The sequence below is a fragment of the Orussus abietinus genome, unplaced genomic scaffold, assembly GCF_000612105.2.
Source record: "Orussus abietinus isolate OABI.00-Male unplaced genomic scaffold, Oabi_2.0 scaffold22, whole genome shotgun sequence".
In the NCBI taxonomy this organism is placed as follows: Eukaryota; Metazoa; Arthropoda; class Insecta; order Hymenoptera; family Orussidae; genus Orussus; species Orussus abietinus.
This window is the reverse complement of record NW_019394596.1, coordinates 649215-672378: the sequence shown is the minus strand read 5'-3', so window position 1 is coordinate 672378 and position 23164 is coordinate 649215. Positions and strand designations below refer to the sequence as shown.

The window sequence follows — 23164 nt, the reverse complement described above, 5'->3', positions numbered from 1 at the left end:
GTGCACATTTACGCTTTTTATCGCACATTATTGTTCAACGATTTGTCCACTTTTTTCTACACTTTATTCGGGAAACTCGTGCCGTGCGTACGCGCGCAAGGGGCCTATTTCCGTTGTTCGAGTCTCTTAAGGCGATATGAAAGGGTCATTCTATACTTATACATATATGTACATATATAAACGTAAAAATATTTATTAACTTTTTGCCAAACTGGGTGCACCGAATCATTCAAACCTTCGGCACGTGATTATTGGACGCCCTAAGGAAGAACGCGACGGTCGTGAAATTTCAGTGTTCAATAAAAAATTCTTTCATCTATCCCAGACTGGAACCAAAGACGCGTATATTGTCTTTGAACTTGACATTTCACGAGCGTCGCGTTTTTTCTCAGGGCCTTCATAATCACGTGCCGAAGTTAGTAATGAATTTGGTGCACCGTTCGGAGAGACGTTTCATACATAATTTCACGTTTAATATGAATAGAATGATTCTTTTCTATCGCCTTAAAGGTGGGAGACGCCAAGATGGCGTCCGCTCGCCGACTTCGCTGATTTGACGTCTTGCCGGTCGACCCGACGATAATCCGCCGGTTTCGGCGACAGCTCGGTATCATTCTGGGAGATTAGTCCCGAGTTAAAGAAGCCTTTTCGGAATTATCGAGCCACCGTGGCCCGGGAAAGGAAATCCTGCCGAACGGTGTCCGTCAAATCATAGGAGAGAAAAAAGAAAAAGAGAAGAAGGAAAAGGAAACGGGGAAAACAATTCCGCATCCCGTATTCCATTTTTTTCTTTTCTTTTTTTTTCCCTCGCTTTCGCACGACTTTACGACACCATTAAGCAGAGTTCGCAGTCATTGGTTCGGAAAGCTATCGACCTAAATATTGCGCGATAAATTCATTCGTTCATAATTGTTCATCGCTTCGACTATCGAGATATATCGGGAATGAATTTCTCTCCACCCGTCCCGATATAAAATTCACTTTTTATCGGAAATATCTTCATTCCACATTGTCTAGATCGACACATCGCGACCACTGGGAGCGATCGTTACGTCGAAGGGCATCGATCGAAGATCGATCGATCGGAAAGGTCGATGACTCTCGAAGCAATGACTCGAGCAAGCCAGAGTGGCCACGATAGTTTACCTAAGTACTTCCATATCCACATACATTAACCAGGTTAATGACATAGACCCACCGAGGTCTCGCGATCGTCCGACTCGATTTACATCGATCGCGGTCGCGAGTCGACCGGACCCATCGATAAAGTCCCGGAATTTCTAGAAAATCATTTCGAAAACCAAGCTAAGAGCGATCGAGACCCCAGCAACGAGACTCGCGCGTACGTATTGCCATCGCTGCGGTAATTGAGGATCGATTGCGCCGATCGATGAAATCAGGATCATCGAATCGATTCCCGAAACGTCGATCGAGGTGTTGCGCCGATCGATAGAAATCGGGATCATCGAATCGATTCCCCAAAAGGACGATCGATTGCGCCGCGCGCGGGCGCGCTGACGGGCGGAAGAGAAATAAAGGACAAAAAAAAAGAAAAAGATAAGAAAAGAGTGATAGGGAAAACGAAAACCAGATAAAAGAAAGGAGAGAGCGAAGCAGAACTCACGTCATGACACACTGTCGAGTCATTAGGAAAGTTATGAAACGTATGTCAATTGATCCCCTCAGATAAGTGTGCGTCCTTGTGGTCACGTAGTCGTCGACCTGTGCGGATGGGCGTGCGAGTGCGAGAGAGAGGGAGCGATCGAGGATCGCGCGAGTGCGAGAGAGACAGAGAGAGAGAAAGCCGGCGAGAGAGGCGAAGTTATCAATTAGGACGAAGAGAGGATAGGAGTCGGGTGATAAATGTGCGTGGACGGGAAGAACCTCGCCGACCTCGGGGACATCCTGAGCGGAGACCACTCTCGAAGGCGTCGAACTCGAGGAGGTGGGAAGTGCAGCCAGGAATCGGTGCGGTCTGCATCGTATGCACCTGTGTGCACCTGCGCGCACCTAGAGCGAGCTTAGAAAGACGGTGTACAGAGAGATGGGGGGAGTAGGGAGGCGCGAAAGTACGCAGGACACGGGAGAAGGAACTGACTAACGTTTCAGGTATGAATTCCCTCCAGTACTAGATCTCAATTGCTCAGAACAATCTATTGAATTGTATTATACCGAATTATGTTAGCCGACCGGGGAGACGCGGATGCGTCGACGGATGCTGCGGTCGATGCATAGGTCTCACTGATACCCCCGAAATGTATAATTAGACCCCAAAGGGTCTCATTATTGTGACCGAGATGTAAATTGGCCTTCGCCGCATGCTTTTACTATGGGATACCATCGGGGGATTTGAACACGTCGACTCTGATATGTATGATAAGAATATAACGCGGCAAGGTAACAATGAGTTCTTTACCCCCCTCGCGGCGTGTCATTAACATCAATCCTCTTGCGACGTGAATTAAATTCTGTAAAGCGGTGCACCTTTTACAGGGTAAAGTATCTTACCGAATCACGGGCATGGGGATAGGTTTAATGAGTAAACGCGCAATTCTTGTTGATAAGGGTTTCGGGAGATTAGTGATAACCCTCAGGGCATACCTAAATGTTGACCGCAGCATCATCGGTGTCGTTAATGTCCACTCTGCCCGCGATGTTCCCTATGGTTGTATATTAACGTTCAACACCGGAACTACAACTACGGTACTCGAGACGCTGTACAGTGTTAACGCGTTGATAAGCGCCTTATCAAACCTCGCGAGTAGATGGACGAGGTTCCTTCGAGATGCGATTCTCATTATTTGCAGCAGAGCCGAGCTCGAGAGGTCGACCCGTAACGATGTAAAGCAGAGTTGATAACGCCTCGACAGGGCGCCCCTTAACACCTTCGTAACCCCTGATAAATCGTTATCATCGACCTCCACATTTTCTTAAAATCCGCCGATGGTTTAAATACGTCTCTCACGGTCATTCCGTTCTTGCTCCGTAACTCGTATCTCGTATAAAACATTTTTATTACGATCTCGCTTTATCATCATTACAATGTATACGACTGTACGGGGCATCGAAAAAAATAGTTCCAATTAATTTCCCAGGTTTAAATGACAGCACACTTGAGTTACCGAGCAAACCGGGGAGTGAGATCGTTGTATATGCTTTTTGGACGATAGACAATGTTTATAGCACTGTGCAATAATTTCTTTTCTACACGGTACTGCACAGAGCGCATACTCAGTGCTGTTATCGCCACCCTAAAAATGAATCGGTCGATTAATAACAATAAATTCGAGTTACGAATTTCGAGATCCGAAATACGCCGAGTCGTTCAAGAGTCGAGGCTCTCTCGAATTCGAAAATCGATCATCATCCCCCCCCCCCCTGGCCTCACCTCCGATACTGCCCCAACGAATGCTAGGTCGATATATCGCATCAAGGAATTACGAAATCGCGTGCACAAACGAGAACTTGATCCGAGAGTCTTTCGGTTTGCTTTTCGAGGTGAATGCGCTGGTTCAAGGAATTTTCATTGCTGTCCTATTGTTTGCTCAACTATCGTTATATACGTATATACATATACATATATATATATATATTATTGTAATTGACGTCTAATTGCGAATTGACTTTGTACTCGTCTCTATTTTCCATGTTTAGGTATATACGAAAGGCACAATTTTCTAGGGATTTATCGCCAAGCCGAAAGTACTAGCTCGACGAGGATCGAGCCGAGATACGGAGTGACGAGCTTCTCCATTTTTCTTTCCCGTTTTCTTTGTTTTTTTTTTCCCCCCGAATCCTTGATCGACTCATTCTGCCGCTCTCGTTGCCGTTCTCACGGGAATTTTGTTCCTTCCTCTATTTTCTTTTCCCTTGGTTTTTGTTTTCCCTCCCCACGGTTTTTCACTGGGGATCTCAAGTACTGGGCGAATTTCGCCTGGATTTCTTTCTAGCGCTTTTTCGCCAATTATTTCGCTGCTTCGGCTGCAAAGAGGGCCGGGTCAATTTCGGGAGGCTTGGAATTCCGGCTCGAACCTCTCGAGGCATTACTTTCGTACTGATTCTCGCATGAAATCGAGTTCCGCGAGTTCGAGATCGACCGGATGCCTCCGAGTGGGCTTCCCGAGCTCGGGTTGGATTCTTGAGATTAATTCGACTCGCGATCTCGCGAGATATTGTCACGATGCGGGGCATTTCCGACACGTCGAGAGAAGAGAATCGCGAGGACTCCGATTCCTAATCCGCGACCCCGAGAGCACCGGAAGCCGGTGCTTTCGGCTCGCCGGAAATTGCGCCGACTCGATGCGGTTCCGCGGAGCGCTCACGAAGGCGAGAAATGAAAAAAAGAAAAAAAGGCTCACACACTCGTCGCTACAAGGGAAACACCAATGATGAAGTAACAATGTATACAATATACATAAAGTATAAATACACGAAGATATATATACAGATACGAGATAGATTAATAAAAGTCGTGATTATTATTAATGTCGAGTGTCTTCATTCGGTTCGGTTGTCGTCCCACCAGGGAGCAGATTCTCAATTTTGTACAGATTTTTCTTTCGCGTAAAAATAAATTCCCACGAACAGTTTTTGCATTGTTGCGAAGTTGCTAGGCCGGTCAAAATTTGAAAGTTTTTGAAGAAATCCTCATGTTCGCACGTAAAAGTTGATCGTATGAATTCGAGAATCGGGTCCCAGTGAGAAATTCACAAGTGACGCGGGAGACTAGAGACGACCGTAGTTTGGCAAGCCCATCGTTTTATTTCAGGTTAAAATATCAGGCCGAGTATTATTCACCTCTTACTAGACGCGGCAGGTGCACCTGCAAGATCACACCTTCGGGCGAGAATATAACGCGATTGTAAAATTGAATTTTATCGTACAGAGGAGTAAAATTTCACGGCATAACGCACCTTACGTACTCGGATCGTGCAAGTGCATCGCACGGGTCTTCCGGCCTCGGAATGAGTACAAGTACAGTAATATAAATCGCACGATAAAATCTATCAACCAATTCGACAATCGATTAAAACGACCCCCCAACGCCTTACAGTCACAGAACGAAAGCCAGTCGATTTTTTCTAAACCCCGCAATAGCGCATGGAAATAATAAAAAAAGGGGGAGTGAGAAGAAAGGAATAAAAAAAAGTGACGGTATACGGTACATCGCGTATAAAATAAAATAAAAAATATATGTATACGACACCCATGGTGTCTTCCGCGGGGGAGGGGGCTCTCAATTTCTTCTTCCTTTTTTCCCCTTTCTTTTCCACAAAACGAAGCCGCCCTATCGTTATCATTACGTTTAACCTCCTACCCTCGCGTCGGTGAAAATTTGCAATTTTTTCGGAAACTTTCATTAGGACTCTTCGAGCTCCATTTCTTCTTAAAGTCCTGGAGGATGGAAGCAATCGAGTCCTGGCAACCTGCTTCAGGTTTTTGCTGATTTTTTTTCCTTTCTTTTTCTCTCTTCACTTTGAGGACATTTGCCGGAATTCTCAGTTATCAGTCGAACCCCTGGTCGACGTCCAGAGACTCCTCGAGTTGCATGATCTCGTCGTCGAGGAGGACGTCGTCGCCCTCGGCGATCCCGTCGACGGGATCTCCTTCAACGGCGAGATTGTCTGCCTCTGGATTATCTTCCCCAGGGTCCATATTATTGACTTCCGGGCCTTCGCCACCCTGACCAGGTTTCCTGGGGCTCCTGGAGGTTGCTTGGCCTGCAATTAGACGTTTTTTAATCCCCAGCCTCACGTCGCATCTTCCGGGCCTATTTGATCAATCTATCCAATTTTCTCTAATCGCGGGGAAAATAATCGCAATCAATTCTTCTAATTATACATGACTCAGGCAACGATATATACGCGTTGAGGTGAATGTTTTTATTTTTTCTTTTAGTGCGTCCGTTGATAAGGGTGCGTAGATTTTCAAAAGGTCTTATTATCTCTTATTAAAAGCTCTTATCATCTTAGGCACGATTCCAGTGCATCTCGGTTAGATCTACTTGAACGGATACGTGCCATGCCACGAGGTACGGACTTTTCAAGCTCACCTTGCCCCAGGTCACGAGCTTTGCTGAGGAAGGAGTACTCGCGTGCGTTTGCCAGGCCAGCGATAACGCAGGCACTCAGGGCACTTCTGTTCAGGTTCATCGGAGAGGCATCATACCACTCATTGTTGTCTGCGTCGTAGCACTCGACGTAAGCAGTTGTAGTGGATCCTGTCGATCGAATGGTCACTTAACACGATGAAAAGACAAAAAGAAAAAGGCAAAGCCACTCCGCGAAAAATTGAAACGCAGGTCTTATCGGTCCCTTGAATACTGACGGAAGGTGGGAAAGAAATCGGCAGTACTTAAAATAATAAAAAAAGAGACGTTAGAAATATTGTAGGCAGGATTAAGGACGACGGGACCAACCGTTGAATCCGCCGACCACGAAGATCATGTCGTCAAGGATGACCGTGGCAAAGTTACTCCGGGGGGTGAACATCTCCGTGACCTCGTGCCAGTCCGTGGAATTGTTGGGGGTGTACTTCTCCCCTGAATTTAAATCCCATAATTGATAAGAGGACATTTCGCTCATACATGGATACTCGGGCATGAGTTTGTTACCAGAGCTCAGCCTGGCGAACCCATTGAACCCTCCCAGGGCGTAAAGGCTGTCTCGAAATGCCACCAGGGAGACCCCTGACCTCGGACTCGTCATCGAGTGGATGTAACTCCATTGATTGGTCTCCACGTCGAAGACTTCGGCGGAACTGAGGACTTCCTGTCCATTAAACCCACCCACGATGTAGATCTTCTCCTGAAGCGATGCCGCGCTGGCGTCCGATCTCTGCCGGTGCATCGACGGAATCATTTCCCATTGGTTCCTCTGGGGCTCGTATCGTTCTCCAGAGCTCATCCTGGTGCGGCCATTGTACCCCCCTAGGGCGTAGATTTTTCCACCTGGGGTTGGAAATTCCCCATGGGGTCATAAACGGTGAAAGATCCAGAGGAAGTCGAGAAGAAGTCCCGGGGACCTCGAGGAAAGGACTCGAAGAGCCCTCTTTTCCGATTTCGATATGCAAATTTAACCGACTGCTCACCATGGGTGCAAACGCTGACGTAACACCTCGCGTGGTACATGCAAGCTCTTTCTCGCCACTCCTTCGTAACCGGGTCGAAGCATCTCACGGTGTTGAAGTGCTCGTTGCCGTCGAAGCCGCCGATCATGTAGATCAAGTCGTCGAGGGCGCAGAGCCCGTGATAAGCCCGGGGTGTCACGTCCGTGTTAACGGACAGAAACCACCGATCAGCCCTAAAATCGGAGACAAGCTATCGGACAGACGATAAGAAGAGATCCCGGAAGAGGGTCTCGAAGAGAATCCTCCTTAAACGGAGTATGACGTATATGAAATCCAAAATGTGCAAGAGTGCAAGAGTGACGAATCGTTATTAGAAATCCAATTAAGAGGATGATAAAAACGTTCGGAAATAAATTGAAAGGGGAAAAAAGTTGAACCTCGTTAAGTACTTTGGAGAACGCGAAAAGACACGGTGGACCCAATTACATTACATTTTAATACAAAGCTTCATTGTTATCATCGAGTGGCACTTTCGTATCGCCTTAAATCTGGATTTAATTTTTTTATCCGAGAGATAAAAAAATCCCTACCTGGTGTCGTAGGTCTCGACGAAGCTGGTGGGCGACCCGGCGCTCCATCCTCCGATGGCGAAGAGGATCTCGAAGGGGATCCTGGGCCTGGTGAGGGGATTTCGGGGGTCGGCCTCGCCACCCTGACGAGATTCTTGCTCGGTTAGGTAAGCCTTCGCTGGACCAAGGACTCTCAGGCACTCCTAGGAGAGGATAATCAGGAGGTTTTGGGGTCGAAGGACTCGAAGGACCGAAGGACCTCGAGGAGGCTGACCTCGTCGTCCCCGACGTGGCTCCACCCGAGGACTCGCTCGGTGAAGAACTTGAAGCCCACCAGGCCGAACCTGACGCAGCCCAACAGGTGCGGCAGGTGTTTCTTCCTCTCATCGGGCTTCCACTCGAGCCAGGTCTTCACGGCCTCGAAGACGAGCTCCTCGTTTCGCACATTGAGCTCGTCATCCTTCAGGATCGCCTCCAGCTCCTCGGCGAGGAGCTCCTTGAACTCCCCGCTCTCCTGCAGGATCTGTTTGAAGTGATGACGGATGTACTTTCGGCCTTTCTCTTCGAGGTCGCGACAGAAGTAGTGACGCGCAAATTTGAATATACCTGCGCAGGGCAAAAGGGAAATCGTATCCTGGAGGCAACTCGTATTATCCTACAAGTGTGAGAAATCAAGGCGGAAAAATTCCGGCCTAGGGAAATCCGCGAGGCAAAGTGGCCTGGGCGAAATCTCGCAAAAAATAGAATTTAACCTACCTAGGCAATTTTCAGGCCGGAGCTCCTGCAGGAGGAATTGACAGCACAGCTGGACGACGCCCAGGACCTCGAACCTGTCGGCCAGAGGAAGGAGCTGCTCCACGTTTTCCGCGGTGACGTTGCACGTGCCCGTGTAAGCGTAGTCCAGGATGAGGCCGAAGACGTCGCCGGGGACCCCGGTGATGGCCACTTCCGTGGTTTCGGTTTTCCCGCCCTTCAGGCTGTTCGTGAAGAGCGCCTTGAAGTAAGGACTCACCGCCGAGAGGATGGCGCGGTGGACCGAGAAGACCCTGTCCTGGGCACACCTGATCGCCCCGTCGCAGAGCTGCTGGTTCGCCCTGGAAGTATTTTCCCACTTGAATCCGTAATATTCCATTTCTACGGTATTCTAAATTATCCGAGCAAGGTCCTGAAATTCTTCATTTCTGATTCCAAGCCTCCAAGAGGCCTCAAACATCGAAAACGTGGACGTCTTGGTTCCAGTCCATGATGAATAAATCCATTTTTCATGAAATATCAAATCTCATGAGTTTCAGGACCTTCCTTAGGGCCTCCATATTCCCGTGGTGAAAACTTGAAACGAATCGGTACACCCTACTGGGAGAGTACTTGCACCAACGATTGGACTTCTCGGATATATATACAGGCTGACTCTTTAATGTCACTTTAAGTTCGGGATGAAAAATGTTGAACCTTGGAGGGGAATCTCGGGGACCAACCTGAGCTCCGACCAGACGACGGGGAACTCGACGAGGGCGTAATTCGAGGGCAGGCACATGCACCTCCTGGTGCGATTACTCTGCCTCTTCTTGCCCTGCTTGTTCCTCGGAGCGGAGACCGCGGCCCGCGAGGTCCGGCTTCGCCAGAGCTTCCTGAGTCTGATTCTGCCGTCCATCCTCCCCGAGTCCAGACTCGAGGGCAACCTCGAGCCCGAACCCGAGTCCAGACTCGGGCACCGACCCGGGTCCCGCGGGAGGCCGCGAGTCGCGGTCCTGGAGGACCTTCCGAGTCCCACCTGCGAGTCACCTGCGAGTCCCGATCCGAGGGCTCTCTCGGCTTTCTCCCTGATTTCGAGCCTACCTCTCGACGGACCTGGTGACTGACGCAGAAATCCGCGTGACAGTCGACGTCCGAAAGAGGCGTCGCTCGAATGTCTCCTCCATTTCGAGCCCAAGGACCGAATTAAAGGGCGATTTACGTATCCGACACGATTCTACAAGGGACGTTTCAGACCGATTCAAACGCATGTTACGACATTTTGACCGATCGGTAAATTCGATTTTCGGCCCAAAGAGATTTTATATTTAAGTAAGAATTTGAAGAATTTGAGTGAAAAATTATCGATGGTTTTAAGGGGACATGGAAGGGACATCCGAGGGATCGATCGTTCATGAAACTTTTCGGTGAACTGGATTTCCGACTCGTTTCAAATCGTACAACGTGGATGTGGAGTCTTTAAAGAAGATCCTTAAGTTTCATTTTTTATAATAAATGTTAAAAATATCTATGAACAACTTTTGATAAAATGGGAATTTCAGGAGTTTCAGGACCTTCCTTGTACCATCGCCTTAAGGTTGACACTTATAGCTTGAGGTGATTTTACGTGACAAGTCGTTGGTCGGCGATAATTATAAAGTGATCTTGTTGGTCGGTAGGATTGTTCGCGATCCTAAGGGATGAATCAAACCTTTTATCGTTAATGTACACACGGGAGAATCCTAAATCGCGTCCGAGTCCCTCTCGCAATCTCTTGGCAGGTTTTTTATCCCCCACCTCGGGCAGGGGCTTCGATCCGCAAAAGTTCCCGAGTACGAGGATATCACTCGGTGGATGCACCTAGCTTCGGTATCCTCGTAAGAGCGATCTCATGATTTCATAATTCGAGCAGGGACTTCTTCCATTTGGTACCTCGAGGTCCCTCGGGATATCCTCGGCAGTCTCCTTCTCATCAGGAAATGGAGCAGGACGAGGGAGGTTGCAGACACGTACATTTTGTACGGGCACCTATGTACGGAGAGGAGGAAAGGGGGAGGGACACGGAAGAGGGAAATATAGATGTACGGTTTCCAGGGTTGAAACGAAATTCACGAGAGTTCCGAGCCCGGAGTTCTCGACGTCTTCCTTTTTTCCTCTCCCGTGGAAAAATTAGGAAAACTCGAGACCTGCGAGCAGGAGCACTCGTTTTCCCTTATAAACGAGGAAATGTTAGTAAGGGGTAGAGTCGGGAGATCGACGAATTGCGAATTAAACCAGACGGAGGACGTCCCTAAATGCAGGACGGTAAATCCCAGATGGAGGAGTACCTACCATTACTCATGTCGGAAATTCGACTGTACTCGCAGTGCGCATTGTACATCCGGCTGAAAGTGTAATATTATATTAATCGCCGGCTGTGAACTTTCGTTCCTCCTGTTAGCACTAAATTTCCCTCTACGAACATACGCAAGTCAAATCCCAGAGTTCCCTTGATATCGTTCACTCTGTCCCGTAATTATATTCATTTAAGATACAATTTGCAGATTAAGGGAATAAATACCGCGGGTAAACGTTTCATTTCTCAATGTCACTCCTGAAAAAATTTCCCATCACTTCCTGTCCTATTTCTCTCTAGCTGTATCTCATATTTCTAGTGCCTGAAATGCCATTAAAGTTACAAAGCTATCGTATCGTCCATTGTCACCGCAGGAGTTGAGCTATCCTCCCCCGATATGGTAGAACTAACTTTCCCTATTATACCCTTCCTGCATATCGATAACTCTCCGTAACATTTACCAAATATTCCGCAAATTTCCTCAATTTCACCATTTATTACTCCTCTGTGTCATATCTCCCTCTCAGGATAAGAAAAATCAAGGAAAAGCTCGCGATAAGAGACAAACTACGAGCGCATGCCCGAGCATTGCGACGAATTGCCCCTCAAATTTCTTCAACTTGACCATTTTTTCTTTTCTTTTTCGGGGATTACTTCTCTATGTCATTTCTTCCTCCCGGGATAAGAAAAATCAAGGAAAAGCTCGCGATAAGAGACAAACTACGAGCGCATGCCCGAGCATTGCGACGAATTGCCCCTCAAATTTCTTCAACTTGACCATTTTTTCTTTTCTTTTTCGGGGATTACTTCTCTATGTCATTTCTTCCTCCCGGGATAAGAAAAATCATGGAAAAACTCGCGATAAGAGACAAATTACAAGCGCGTGCCCGCGCGTTGCCGGCAAGTTGCACGCGTACCAACGCTCACGGCCCAATCAATATTTAGGTATATAGGGTGTGCGTTTCAGGAGGCAGCAGTCACACCACTCGTCCGGCAGTGCGTCCGTGGCCACCAGCCACACCTTGTCGAGATCCCAACCAAAGCCTAGGACCGTGGTGACCTTCGAGCACCGACCTTGAAAAGAAGCGAATCGGCGAGGTCGTCCTCCTTATCAGAGGCTCCCGCGAGGACGCCAAGGCGCCACCCTGCCCACGGTAAGGCACCCCGAGACACCGGTGGACGCGTCGAGCATTTCCCATTTTTTTCCTCCTTTTCAACTTCCTCCTCCTCCATGAGATTTCGAGACAGAGGGAGACAGTGCAGTGGATTTTGTGCAGGAATCCTGTCCAGGAAGCATCGCGTTACGGATTGCTCTCCTAGCACTGATAAGAATTCGAGACGTGGTTGCGGCGGTTTAAGGAAGAAAAAATTACATGTGCGTTGTGCATATTGATTTTTTGTGCTCTTATGTTGTCGGAGGAAGAAGTGGATAAGGATAATTTAAACGTGGTTAATGATAAAAGGCGTAATAATGCTTTATCCCCTCGCGCTGATAAGAATTCCAGACGCGGTTGCGGCGGTTTAAGGAAGAAAAAATTACATGTGCGTTGTGCATAATGATTTTTTAAATGAGTGAGAAACTGGTGAAGAGACTACGGAGATTTATGGAGTCTTTGAAAATCTTCACTCGTTGCAGTTGCTTTAATTTAAAAATTGGAAAAAATTACAAAAATTCAGTTTAATGAACACATAGTTGTGTGGTACCTTTATGGGCAGGACTGATAAGCTCTTTTGCGGTTTCAGAAAGTCCCAAAGAATTATCGAGGATGGAAGTGAAGGGGCGCGTTGCCCTCGTTACAGGTGCAGCTTCCGGTATAGGACGAGCATATGCCGAAGAATTGCTCGATCAAGGTGCCAAGGTGATTTTCCCTGTTAAATATTTTCCCCCAAACGTCCCTATAAATCTGAGAAGAACTCGGGAAATGATCTAATCACCCACACGTACAAACATATCGGTCCGGTAATTCGGCCAAGATGCCAAGAGCCTCCAACTCGTGCCAGGTTTTTTTTTTCCTTTTCTTGGCGAACCTCTCGGTACGTTTTTATCACTCTCATAAAGTCGTTAGACTCCTTTATGATAGAGCAACGAGCCAACCATTCGGTATCGCGATTGGACGGGTAAGAAAAACCGAGCTGACATTTCACGGTTCAACACGGACCGTATGACGATCCCTCCGGGATATTAAAAAATTTCCCCGGTGGTATTAATATTATTTCAGTTATTTTTGTAAAATTATTTCTTCGAGTAGAAAAAGAAAAAGAAAAATGAGGGATTTCCCGAATAAGATCTCCAGAAAGTGTAGCGAGGTCGTTTCGGGGCACACGTGGTGCAAATCGCCTTTTAGGCAGAAAGAGCTCCCTCGGGACGGAAATAGAAACGATATTTCTGGACGGAGAGTACCGGCTAGAAATTTCGCCCCACTTCGGTATTCTTATCAAACACTTTCTTAGGAAGATTCCTGGAGACTCTTTCAGGGGCAGATAAACCACGCACCCTCTATGCCGAAGTTCCATTCTTGCGTGTATTCCGGTTGAATGTTTTTTAGTACACCGTGCGAAGGTGTAAAAGAAATTACCATTACGAGTATACCAACCGATAGTTATTACCACCTCCGTGAAGAGTTAGGAAACTCATCAGCAGGGGAGGGGGGCAGACGCCGGTTCATTATCTCAGACGAAAATGAGCGATTAAGGGCGGGCTTTAATTTCATTTCGAAAAGTTTCCTTGGTAGAGGGCCTCGTCTCGAGGAGATAGCGCTCGTAAAATTGCTCTTGCTAATCGGAAGGCTCCAAAGAATTCCTAATTCGAATTACCCTTCCCAACTAGATGACCTCCCTCTGAGGAATATACTTTTCCAGGTCTCCGTCTGCGACATTAACACGGAGGAGGGCGAGAAGGTGGTCGGCAATTTGGCGTCGAAATATGGCAAAGATCGCGTTATCTTTTGCCAATGCGACGTCACCGATTATCCCCAATTCGAAGGTAAGCTCGAAAGATACTCCTGGCCCCCACATATTTAAGGACACCATCTTAACATTCTCAATTTATTTCACGTGCGGATTCGATTGATCACGTTCGACATAATCGGACCTGAAACATCAGAATCTTTCCAAGCTACGATTGCGACTTTCGGTCACATCGACATCGTCATCAACAATGCTGGCATCATGAACGATCGGTTTTGGGAGCTCGAAGTAGACATCAACCTTGTAAGTTCCCTGCTATTAAGGCGACGTAAATTTATATATAGATATTTTTTTAATTTCTTATAAAAAAAGAAAATGAAGTTCCACGAGTGTCAGGACCTTCCCTGTAGCCTCTCACGTTGTAAAGTTAAAAATTAAACGACTCGGTGCACTCAGTTAGGATAAAGAGTTTCATGAAGGATGTGGCATTCATATCCTCCCCTTAAGGGGGGTAAAACTGAAGAAATTGACAGCGAACGCTTTATGACACCGAATTAAATGAAATAGGAGTAATAATGGCCACGATTACGATTTTCAGAACGGGGTGATCCGCGGTACGCTTTTGGCACAGAGATTTCTGGGCACTGACAGAGGAGGCTGGGGTGGTGTCGTCGTCAACACCGGCAGTAATATCAGTGTCAACCCTTATGTCAGCGTGCCGATTTATTCCGCGACAACGACGGCCATTGTCAGCCTTACCAGAGCTTTCGGGGTGAGGAAGAGAAACGGCGAAAAATAGCCCCCGAGGCTCGATAATGTCCCAATGGACGGATTCTCGTAACACCGAATGTTTGCTTTTGACAGGACCAATACCACGTGGATCTGACAGGAGTGAGAGTGATGGCCCTTTGTCCGAGTGCGACAGACAGCAATCTGGTTCGCGACGTCACGAAGCAACTTCTTTCCGCCCGATACGAGGACGCCTGGCGTCGCGACACCGCGTCCTCGATCCCTCAAAAGTAAGTTATACTATTCTTTTCTTTTTATCGCTTTTCATTAGGACCTTGAGGATCAAGGACGATAATCATTGAGACGGTCTAACTAAATGGTACATTGTTAACTGCAGTTTCCCCGTTTCTCCTTCACTTAAATGCTCGACTTTCCGGACCTTTTAACATTTAGGACGACAAACAACGCGTAGTTGTCAATTACTTATCAGGGTCATTAATGAATTGTCTTTCGCAGAACCGAGCACGTGGCGAAGGCGTTGATCCAAGTGTTGAGCACGGGAAAAAGTGGAAGCGTCTGGGTCGTCGAAAATGGTCAACCCCCACGTGAGATAAGCTTCCCGAAGCATTAAGTCGCAATCACGACGGGAACCTTCCTCGCTTGACTGCAAATACAATGCCGTACCAATATCTAAATGATATAAGACAGTCCATATAAGCAGCTATGAATCGGTGCTGGGCATCACTTGCAAAACAGACGCCACCCGACGCTCTCATTCCACGCGAAGAATGTCGAATGGACGGTCTCGAGTCTTCGAGGGGGTGAATTTTAATTCCATTATTGACAAACCGTTTGTTGAAGAGGCCTTGGGAGAATGGAATGATAAAACGAACCGTTTCCCCTGTATTTCGAGGCGGCAATTTGGACTGATGGGTTTCAGAGCTCGATCGGTCATTTCTTTGGACTTCCACGTGGAATGGGGGTGCGGAATAGAGATGTAATGGAAATCTCGTTTTTTACTGGGAAATCGTATTTTGCCCGGCACTGTCTCCGAATGCACAACCTACGAGGGTAGGTCAGGTGCGAAAAGATACGGTCCGAAGACTTTTATCAGATAGAATTGCTTAGGTCGATAGACTGTACCTACAGGTGGACGGAATCACCCCAGCGCATTTACCCCGTCGTTGGGAAATTTTAGCCTCAGGATAATATTAACATATTACAATTTTATCGTTTAAAGTCGCAGCCCTAATAGCCACGATCCGTGGCGGGTTTCGAGTACACATTCGGCGTGGATTTATCGTAACGATTATCGATTACGTACACAGGGTGCTTCTCCACTGGCGTGAGAAAATTATATAAACGTTCAAGAAAAATGTTAATAATTCGGGGAAAAATTGTCACAATACCCCGAGAAGCTTTCCAGGACCCATGGAAGTCCTTTTAGAAGCTGAGACGATGAATCTCAATGAATCTCTTACACAAAAGCGGAAAATCCTGAAATTGAAAGATATGGTTCTGATAAGCTATTAGGCATCGATATTACCATTTCTTCTTTTTCTTTTTTTTTTACTCCCATTATCAAGGAATGGCTAGTGGAGGAACATCCAATCGGTACATTTTCACGTGGGGTACCTCGTAAAGGATCGAACGCACAGAAGCAATCGTGCTCGTAATTTTTATACATTTTTTAAGCGAGATCAAGCGCGAAGGGTGGCGGAGAGAAGTCGAACCGAGGGCGGGAATTTTAAAATGGGGGTAGATAATGTGGTAAGAAAAAAAAAGATATACGTGTAGACAAAAGAGGGGGCCCTATCGTAACAAAGGGTCCTCTCTTCCGCCCTTCGAGGTTCGACATCGAAGTCGCACCCTTTTCCCTTCAACTCCTGCAACCCACGATCGGTAGATCGGGTCCTTGCACAACTGAAAATATAAAGAATAGGAATTCTTCGCTATTTTTATCCGACTCTTTGACCGATCTCGATCAGTGCCAATGATCGAGAGTGGTTTAACCGATTAGCGCAGTTAGCTAGGCGAGCTGTAAACCGCAGGGGGATAATTCTCTTAAATTCCTTAGATTTCCAATTGTGCAACGAGCTTCTCGTTTCGCTGGAACGTGCAGGTGCAGGGGATTATTAATAATTGTTTTTTTTTTCTTTTTTCATAGCAAGACCTCGTTTTTTCGGGCAGGTTCAAGCAAACGGGGAATCATCGGTTTCGCATTCGTTCGCTTCTAGGTTTGCGTTGCACCGGCGGGAAGGTGTTCTTCCCTTATCGGAAGGGGTTATCGCACGATTAGGACTCTTCGAGGGTGACCAACAAGGGCGACACAGAGGGAGGAAGTATAAAAGACGAAGGGAACGAGGAGTCGCGGTTAGGTCATTGTAAATCGTCAACGGACTATAAATCCGTAGCTAGAGGAAATTGTTAGTTCTGTTATCATTTGCTCGAGATGTACGTTGCAAGCCTTAATAATAAAATGCACAGCTTGGTAAGAACCCAGAACCTTCCTCCTCTCGGAATTACCGCGCTAAAAGGTCGCCGAAACACATTCTACATTGGAGCGACCATGCTTTTGTTTCTTTCGGCTTTCTGTCAACCTTTGCGCGTACTCTATCAGAGAATGATAAGACGAAAGTCCTTGGCAAATTCTTAGTTAAATCCCGTTCCTTCGTGGGCCTTTAGTCTTATTTGCTGGAAGGAAAGGGCCAGGGAGAAAGGATGCTTTCTGTGCCCCTCTTGCGGCGCGCAACACCTGCTTTGACCAATCACCTGAAGGACCCTTTCAGGTGAGTCAAAGGAATCGGTGAAAGGCCGGGCTCTTTTTCCGGATAATGCAATCAACGCCTTCATTGCGGGCAGGAGTATTGTCCCAGGGTACGAGCGCAAAGTAGTTCCGTCCTCGAGGGGGCCTTAACGAGTTATCGACCCCTCGGAGGGGGGCATACCTGTCAAACGTCAGAAATTAATTCCCCCCCGACAAAAGCGTCGCCTTTAATGAACTAACCTCCCAATAAACGGGACTGTTTGATCGGTTTAAGTTCCTCGTGCAATTTTTACACCTGCCGTTGGCCTGCGCGAAAAATCAACGGCGAGGCAAATATAGGGAGAAGAGGCTTCTTCTCGAGGAGGAAGGAGAAAAACGAAGGGACCAAAATCGTCGTGCCGAGAAACTGGTAAGAAGTTCAACGTAATTCAATGAAAATTGCAAAGGAGTCGATTTCTTTGTATGTTATTTTTTTTCTGCGATTAATGCGGCATTCTCTTAAGTCGATAGAACTTATTAAATTGTTTTTCACGCCGTGCGTGTTTCCTTGATTTTTTTGTAGCGCACAAATGGCAAAGCCGATCCTGGAGCCCATGTGCAAGATCGCGGTAGTCCTCGGAGGTGCTACCGGTGTTGGGTATGCCGCCGCAAATCACCTGTTAATGAAAGGAGCACGAGTAATTAATTGGTTTAATACGTATTGACGAATAGAATTTAAACGAGCCTCGGGAATGTGTAAAAATATGAAGCCTTAGTAAGCACCATAGGCCTTAAAGAGTTCCAGGTCAATCTTGAATTTCTCGAGAATGACGGGAATTCAAGTATTCCTTTCTTTGCCTTTTTTACGAAGACCAGGTTAATTGAGATGCGATATCGTGCTTCCAGAGCGTGGTTTTAATCGACTCCAGAGAGGACACTGGACATCTTGCGGCGAGAAAGCTTTGTTCCGCCTTTGGGAAAGATCGAGCACAATATCTCAGGTGCGACACGAGAGTAGAGAGCCAGTTGGAAGGTAAAGAGACGAAATATTTTTCGGCTCTTCGAGAAATTCAGGAAAAATATGTATCTCTCCGTTCGCAGGGATTTTAGGGAAAGTGTTGTGCAAACACAAAGGCATTCACATACTTTTCAACGATCTCGACAAACACGAAGGGCGGCGCCCCCCTCGAGCTTTCTGCTCCAAAGAAGACTCTAACCTGGTGACACTTTTTCTATTATTATTTATTTTAAATATGTTATTTATTTGAAGAAAAAAAAAATATTGGCACGTTATTCTTTTTTCTTTTGAAAGTAACTCGGACGATGTGGACCATTTCGGAGCAGATGAAGCGATCGTTTGGTAATTTCAAGGGATTTTCAACAGGACAACACCACGAGAGCTGTTCAAACAGGGATGAAGTTTATGGGGACGCCTAATGGCGGTCCTGGAGGGATGATAGTCAATAGTGCCAGTATCCTCGGATTTATGGCATTCCCTCAGGACCCTGTGCCCGTTTATTGCTTCAAAGAACCTGCCATCGAAGCCACTCGAGATCTCGCGGTACGTTTGGAACTGTATTTGAAGTTTAAACATTTCATAAGGATAGGCTCCTTCCATTTTTACAGAAGCAGTTCCCCGAGGAGAAGACAGGAGTGCGCATCGTCGCTCTTTGTCCGGCTAATAAACAATTTCATTGCATCGGTCTGCCTGATTTTCCAGAAGGGAAGAAGATTTCAGAAAATGGGAATCACCGAGAAGGAACAGGAAATCATGCCTGCGTTCCGACAGAGTACAGTAATCGTAACATTTATTTTATAGAAACCTCGCCGACAATTCTCGCCTTTAACGTATCGTACAAATTTGTGGATACGAATTGTTATACTTCTTGTGAATTATAGTCATTCGAAAATTGGTAAAGCACTCACTCACGTGTTGGCTTGGGCGACACATGGAAGCATATGGCTCGTAGAAGGTTCCCCAAGTGTCTATGAACTTCCTAGGATGATTCACTTTCCGTCGAAGGAAGGCGAGAAAATCGATCCCAAGGTCTACGACAATGAGGTGGGATTTTTTTTTATTAATATTTTATCGATAGTTTAAGACTTCATATCTCCCCCTCCAAGGTTGCTACATTACCTGACCCGTACATACCCAATAAGTATGATAAGGAAACGAAGGTTTATTAACAAAAAAATTAAATTTCACTTTTTCCAGTCCTGTCCCGTCACAATAAAGCCTGATTGTGCGGAAATTTTGGAAGACACTTGTCCACTGGGCGATAACGCCAACTGCGAATTAACGCCGAAACGCAAAAAGTAATGCGATGACGATGGAAGAAGAAAACATTGTAAAATTATTTAACGAGGAAAATACACAACGCGAAACGCCACTGTAAAAAATTGTCTCATTGAAATTTCCAAGAATACAGATAGAGAGTCTTATTATTTTTCCCGCTCTGCGCCATTCCTGGCAATCGGTGACATTATTGGTTTACGCTCGCGTAAACAAGATTCGTGAGAGTTCAAGTAAGAAGCAAGTATCGTTGTTAAGACAAATTATTGATACAAAAATATTTTAATCGACTCTGCGGAATGAAAGTTCGATATTCCGTTTCTCCCTTCCTCTTCCTCCCGGAACATTTCTCGACTTTCAGGCTTCCCGACGATTTTTTAACGACGCTGTTGATAAATAAACATTGAACTGCGACCCCAGCTTATTTTAAATTAACAACAGCCTCGGAACTTATCTGCCTCCTTTGCAGATCAAACGTGGGTTGGCAAGGTTTCTTTATTGCCATAAACAGGACGAAAAATCCAGGAGCCCTTTGTCAATGAGTCATTTAAATACGATAAGAAGAATTTGATTAAACACATAAACAAAACATATTATCGCAAACATCCAATAGGTACTGTAAATTACAACGAAAATCCGTCTCGAGCTACATCCCATTTAGGATACAGAATTTGTTTATAAAAATTCTTGCTTAAATAAACCTTGATGCGTCTATTAACAGTACTCTTTGAAATGGCGTTTTACATTCGTATACTGAAAGTCGAGAAGTTTATTTAAAAATAAGCAGGAGGTGATAGTTAAGAAAATGGCGGCCTCGCATCTCCAGGTCGCTTGATCCCGATAACTTTATTAATTGTTAATGCAAATCCTGTTCGCCAATATGTATGAGCTTGATAGCGACAAAGTGTATGTTATGTGGACCCAAGCCGCTGAATCGGTCCTGATAAATGCAAGACCGCATCCAGGGTTATCTACCGTCGAAACAGCGACGCCGTATTTTCAATTGCACGCAAATCAATTCGTATCTTCGCCGTGAGGTAAAAGAGTTTCATAAAAGGAGCTCCGCGGGCTTCGTTAGGAACAGTTCGTACAAACCAGCCGAACAATACCTCAGTGAACCGTAAGTACACAATAACAAGAGCCTGGGAGATTTTTTCCGGTACTTCAATTTTACCCGCAATCCGCCTTGAACACGCAGGGCACAATTGCCCTAAGAAATAAATTGCTATTAAATTTAAGTTATTCTTAAAAAGGAGAACTGGCATGAAGTCATTTTCAAATGTAGCCGATTTTTATTTAAAATCGACTCTGATCTTACCACACTATCATAGAGGGAAAGAAAAATCCTGGCAGGGTGGAAAATGTATCTTCCTTTTCATTTTTGCAGACCCGTTATCAGCGAATCTTATCACTCCAAGATGAAGGTTAGAGACTCAATCTGCTTGATCACCTGTGGCATGAACGACATGGGGATGGCAATTTGCCAGGATCTTTTAAAGAATGGGGCTACCGTGAGTACAGGCAAAATCTGAGCTGAATTCTCAGTCAATTTTCTAGTCGATCGCCTTGAATGGATCAATAACTTACTGACTGAAATTAATATCACAGCACGTGTGCGTAATGGACTATCCTTGCTCCAAGGCCGAAGAGACAAAGTTCTTATCCCAGTGCGGGAAAGAACACACCACCTTCTTGCCCTGCGACATGACAAAGGAAACCGAAATCGAAGGTTTGTATTCACTTTGTAGCGTTCACAGTTTCACCCGAAATTTGCCTAAAACTATTTAACACGTTGTAAAAAATACTAGACACTCTAAGTGTACCTGGGGTACGGTCAAAAACGAGGTACCGCAATCGAGTAATTTTCTTTTTTATTCCAGCATGCTTCAAGAAAATGATTGACACGCACAAGTGCCTTGACATTGTCATCAATACTTGCGGGACATGGGACGAGAAAAATTGGGAAAAGTGTTTGGCGGTTAACATGGTAATTACCAAAAAACGACCTGACGCCTACCAAAATGAGAATTCCGACCCGACTGGAATTCCTTACATGTTTTATTTATTTTTTTAGGGCTGTGTAATACGTTCTTGCTTGATAGCCATGCGATTCATGAGCAAGGAACAGTTAGGCAAGGGTGGATGCATCGTCAATGTGTCATCGATGACAGGGTTGCAACTTTTGGCATGCGCTCCTATTTTCTCGGCCACGCACTGCGGTTTAATCGGATTCGGTCGATGTCTTGGGGTAAAGATGAAATGAAATACGTCCGCCCGAAAAAAAGAAAAGAAAAAAAAAAGGATAAGATTTGAAACATTTTCCGGCACTCCATTTCACATATTCATGATTTTCCTGACAATGGGCCGAATGATTTATTTTACGATTTCAGCAATCCTGTCACGTCGACAAAACAGGGGTCGCCGTAATGACAATTTGTCCGGGAATTAGCGAGAAGAAGATCTCGGAATATTCGGAGAAGCTTTTGAGCTTCGTCGAGCCGAAGTTTGCTGTCAACGAGATGACCTCGTATCCACATCAGCGGTAGAGAGAGAGAGCTTTTGCAATAATTTCTCCCCTTTTTTAATAAGGATTTTTAATCGACACCGCTTATCCTATTTCAGAGTCGAGGACGTATCCCACGGGATTCTGTGGATGATCAAAAACTGCGAGAGTGGATGTGTCTGTGTGACAGAGAACGAAGAGCCGCTTTGTAAAATCAAGTTCCTTGAGTGTAGCGAGATGAAGGAGGGACTAAACTTCAAGTAAAGAGACCTGTCGATCCAGCTTGCGAAAGATACATTATAGATTGTTGACTTCTCCGCTCTGAAATGTCCATTTTGCCATATTTGAATCGACCTTGCCAACTCGCAATTGTAATTTCATGATAATTAAACGTTACAAGCGTACACGATCGATCGAGGTATCTGCGAACCTTTTTGAAAATTTCAATGTCTGCCACAGTGAGCATTTACCTAGTAGTCAGTGACTTTATTAGGCCATTAATGAAGTTATCATCTCTGAGGCCAAATTTCCGAAACTTCAATTACCTTCGTGTTTCGTTCGGATAAAAAATCATATACGTGTAGCTTAGAAACAATCATACCGTAAATGGGAATATCTCCTTGTTTCCATTTTAATTTGGTTCGATTACTTTTTACTGGGTAATTATTCATGTTTACGCCCATTTGTTACCTCAATAATGAGCGCGGCGGTAGGGTCGCGTATTTTTATCCGCACGGTGGACTTTGTTTCCCTTTAACTACGCAGAATTGCAACAATAAATAATAATTCTCGCAAGTTCGACGTGTTATCACTGACCCTTGCCATCCTCCGGCGTCTTCGAGAGACCCCACCATTCAAGATTCCTGTAATCAGAGCTCACCAATACATGGTGTACTGGCTTAATTGATATTCCCCTATCTCCTGAAATTACTCACAAGCAAAGGAGCTTGTTTGCTCCCCTGTCAAAATACTTTTTCTTTAATGACTTATCTTTACTTTAAATTTAAATCGCCCGACGTACATACACAATACTCCAACTTAAGATTTTCACATTTCATGGCATTAATGATCGTAATTATTATTTTTCCTCTCGACGTATTCATATTGCCTGCGTCTGGGAATGATCCCACTCGAGATCATCCCGTTGGAAATGGATATTCAATTTTCCGAAATTGAACGACTTATTTTTTTTACTTAGAATTTAAATCGTCCAACTTTCAGTGATAATACTCCAGCTTAGGATTTTCACATTTCATGACATTAATGATCGTAATTGTTATTT

At 45.6% G+C, this 23164-nt stretch overlaps 4 protein-coding genes across 4 annotated transcripts; 3 read left to right on the top strand and 1 right to left on the bottom strand.

Annotated features, from left to right (window-relative positions):
- The first annotated feature begins 657 nt into the window (after positions 1–657).
- On the top strand, positions 658–17411 carry LOC105702043 (15-hydroxyprostaglandin dehydrogenase [NAD(+)]). Its single transcript, XM_012429270.2, has 9 exons — positions 658–2109; positions 11672–11858; positions 12448–12563; positions 13564–13687; positions 13808–13914; positions 14210–14383; positions 14476–14630; positions 14857–17129; positions 17382–17411. The coding sequence occupies exons 3-8, from the start codon at positions 12471–12473 to the stop codon at positions 14969–14971; spliced, it is 768 nt and encodes a 255-aa protein (XP_012284693.1). The 5' UTR covers positions 658–2109; positions 11672–11858; positions 12448–12470; the 3' UTR covers positions 14972–17129; positions 17382–17411.
- Positions 5242–9650, bottom strand: LOC105702037 (kelch-like protein 10). The gene is made up of 10 exons (XM_012429260.2): positions 9646–9650; positions 9113–9316; positions 8394–8731; positions 7912–8243; positions 7659–7840; positions 7090–7301; positions 6614–6949; positions 6419–6541; positions 6053–6220; positions 5242–5720 (listed from the first exon to the last, which is right to left on the bottom strand). Exons 1-10 carry the CDS (start codon positions 9648–9650, stop codon positions 5506–5508), a joined length of 2115 nt encoding a protein of 704 aa, XP_012284683.2. The 3' UTR covers positions 5242–5505.
- A 210-nt stretch (positions 17412–17621) lies between the features above and the next one.
- On the top strand, positions 17622–20013 carry LOC105701934 (alcohol dehydrogenase 2-like). The gene is made up of 7 exons (XM_023432836.1): positions 17622–17784; positions 17993–18119; positions 18188–18306; positions 18471–18647; positions 18713–18876; positions 18986–19148; positions 19302–20013. Exons 1-7 carry the CDS (start codon positions 17677–17679, stop codon positions 19404–19406), a joined length of 963 nt encoding a protein of 320 aa, XP_023288604.1. The 5' UTR covers positions 17622–17676; the 3' UTR covers positions 19407–20013.
- Positions 20014–20093: 80 nt separating this feature from the next.
- Positions 20094–22898, top strand: LOC105702039 (15-hydroxyprostaglandin dehydrogenase [NAD(+)]). Its single transcript, XM_012429263.1, has 7 exons — positions 20094–20499; positions 20767–20890; positions 20988–21108; positions 21260–21366; positions 21454–21627; positions 21770–21921; positions 22002–22898. Exons 1-7 carry the CDS (start codon positions 20327–20329, stop codon positions 22144–22146), a joined length of 996 nt encoding a protein of 331 aa, XP_012284686.1. The 5' UTR covers positions 20094–20326; the 3' UTR covers positions 22147–22898.
- Positions 22899–23164: the final 266 nt, after the last annotated feature.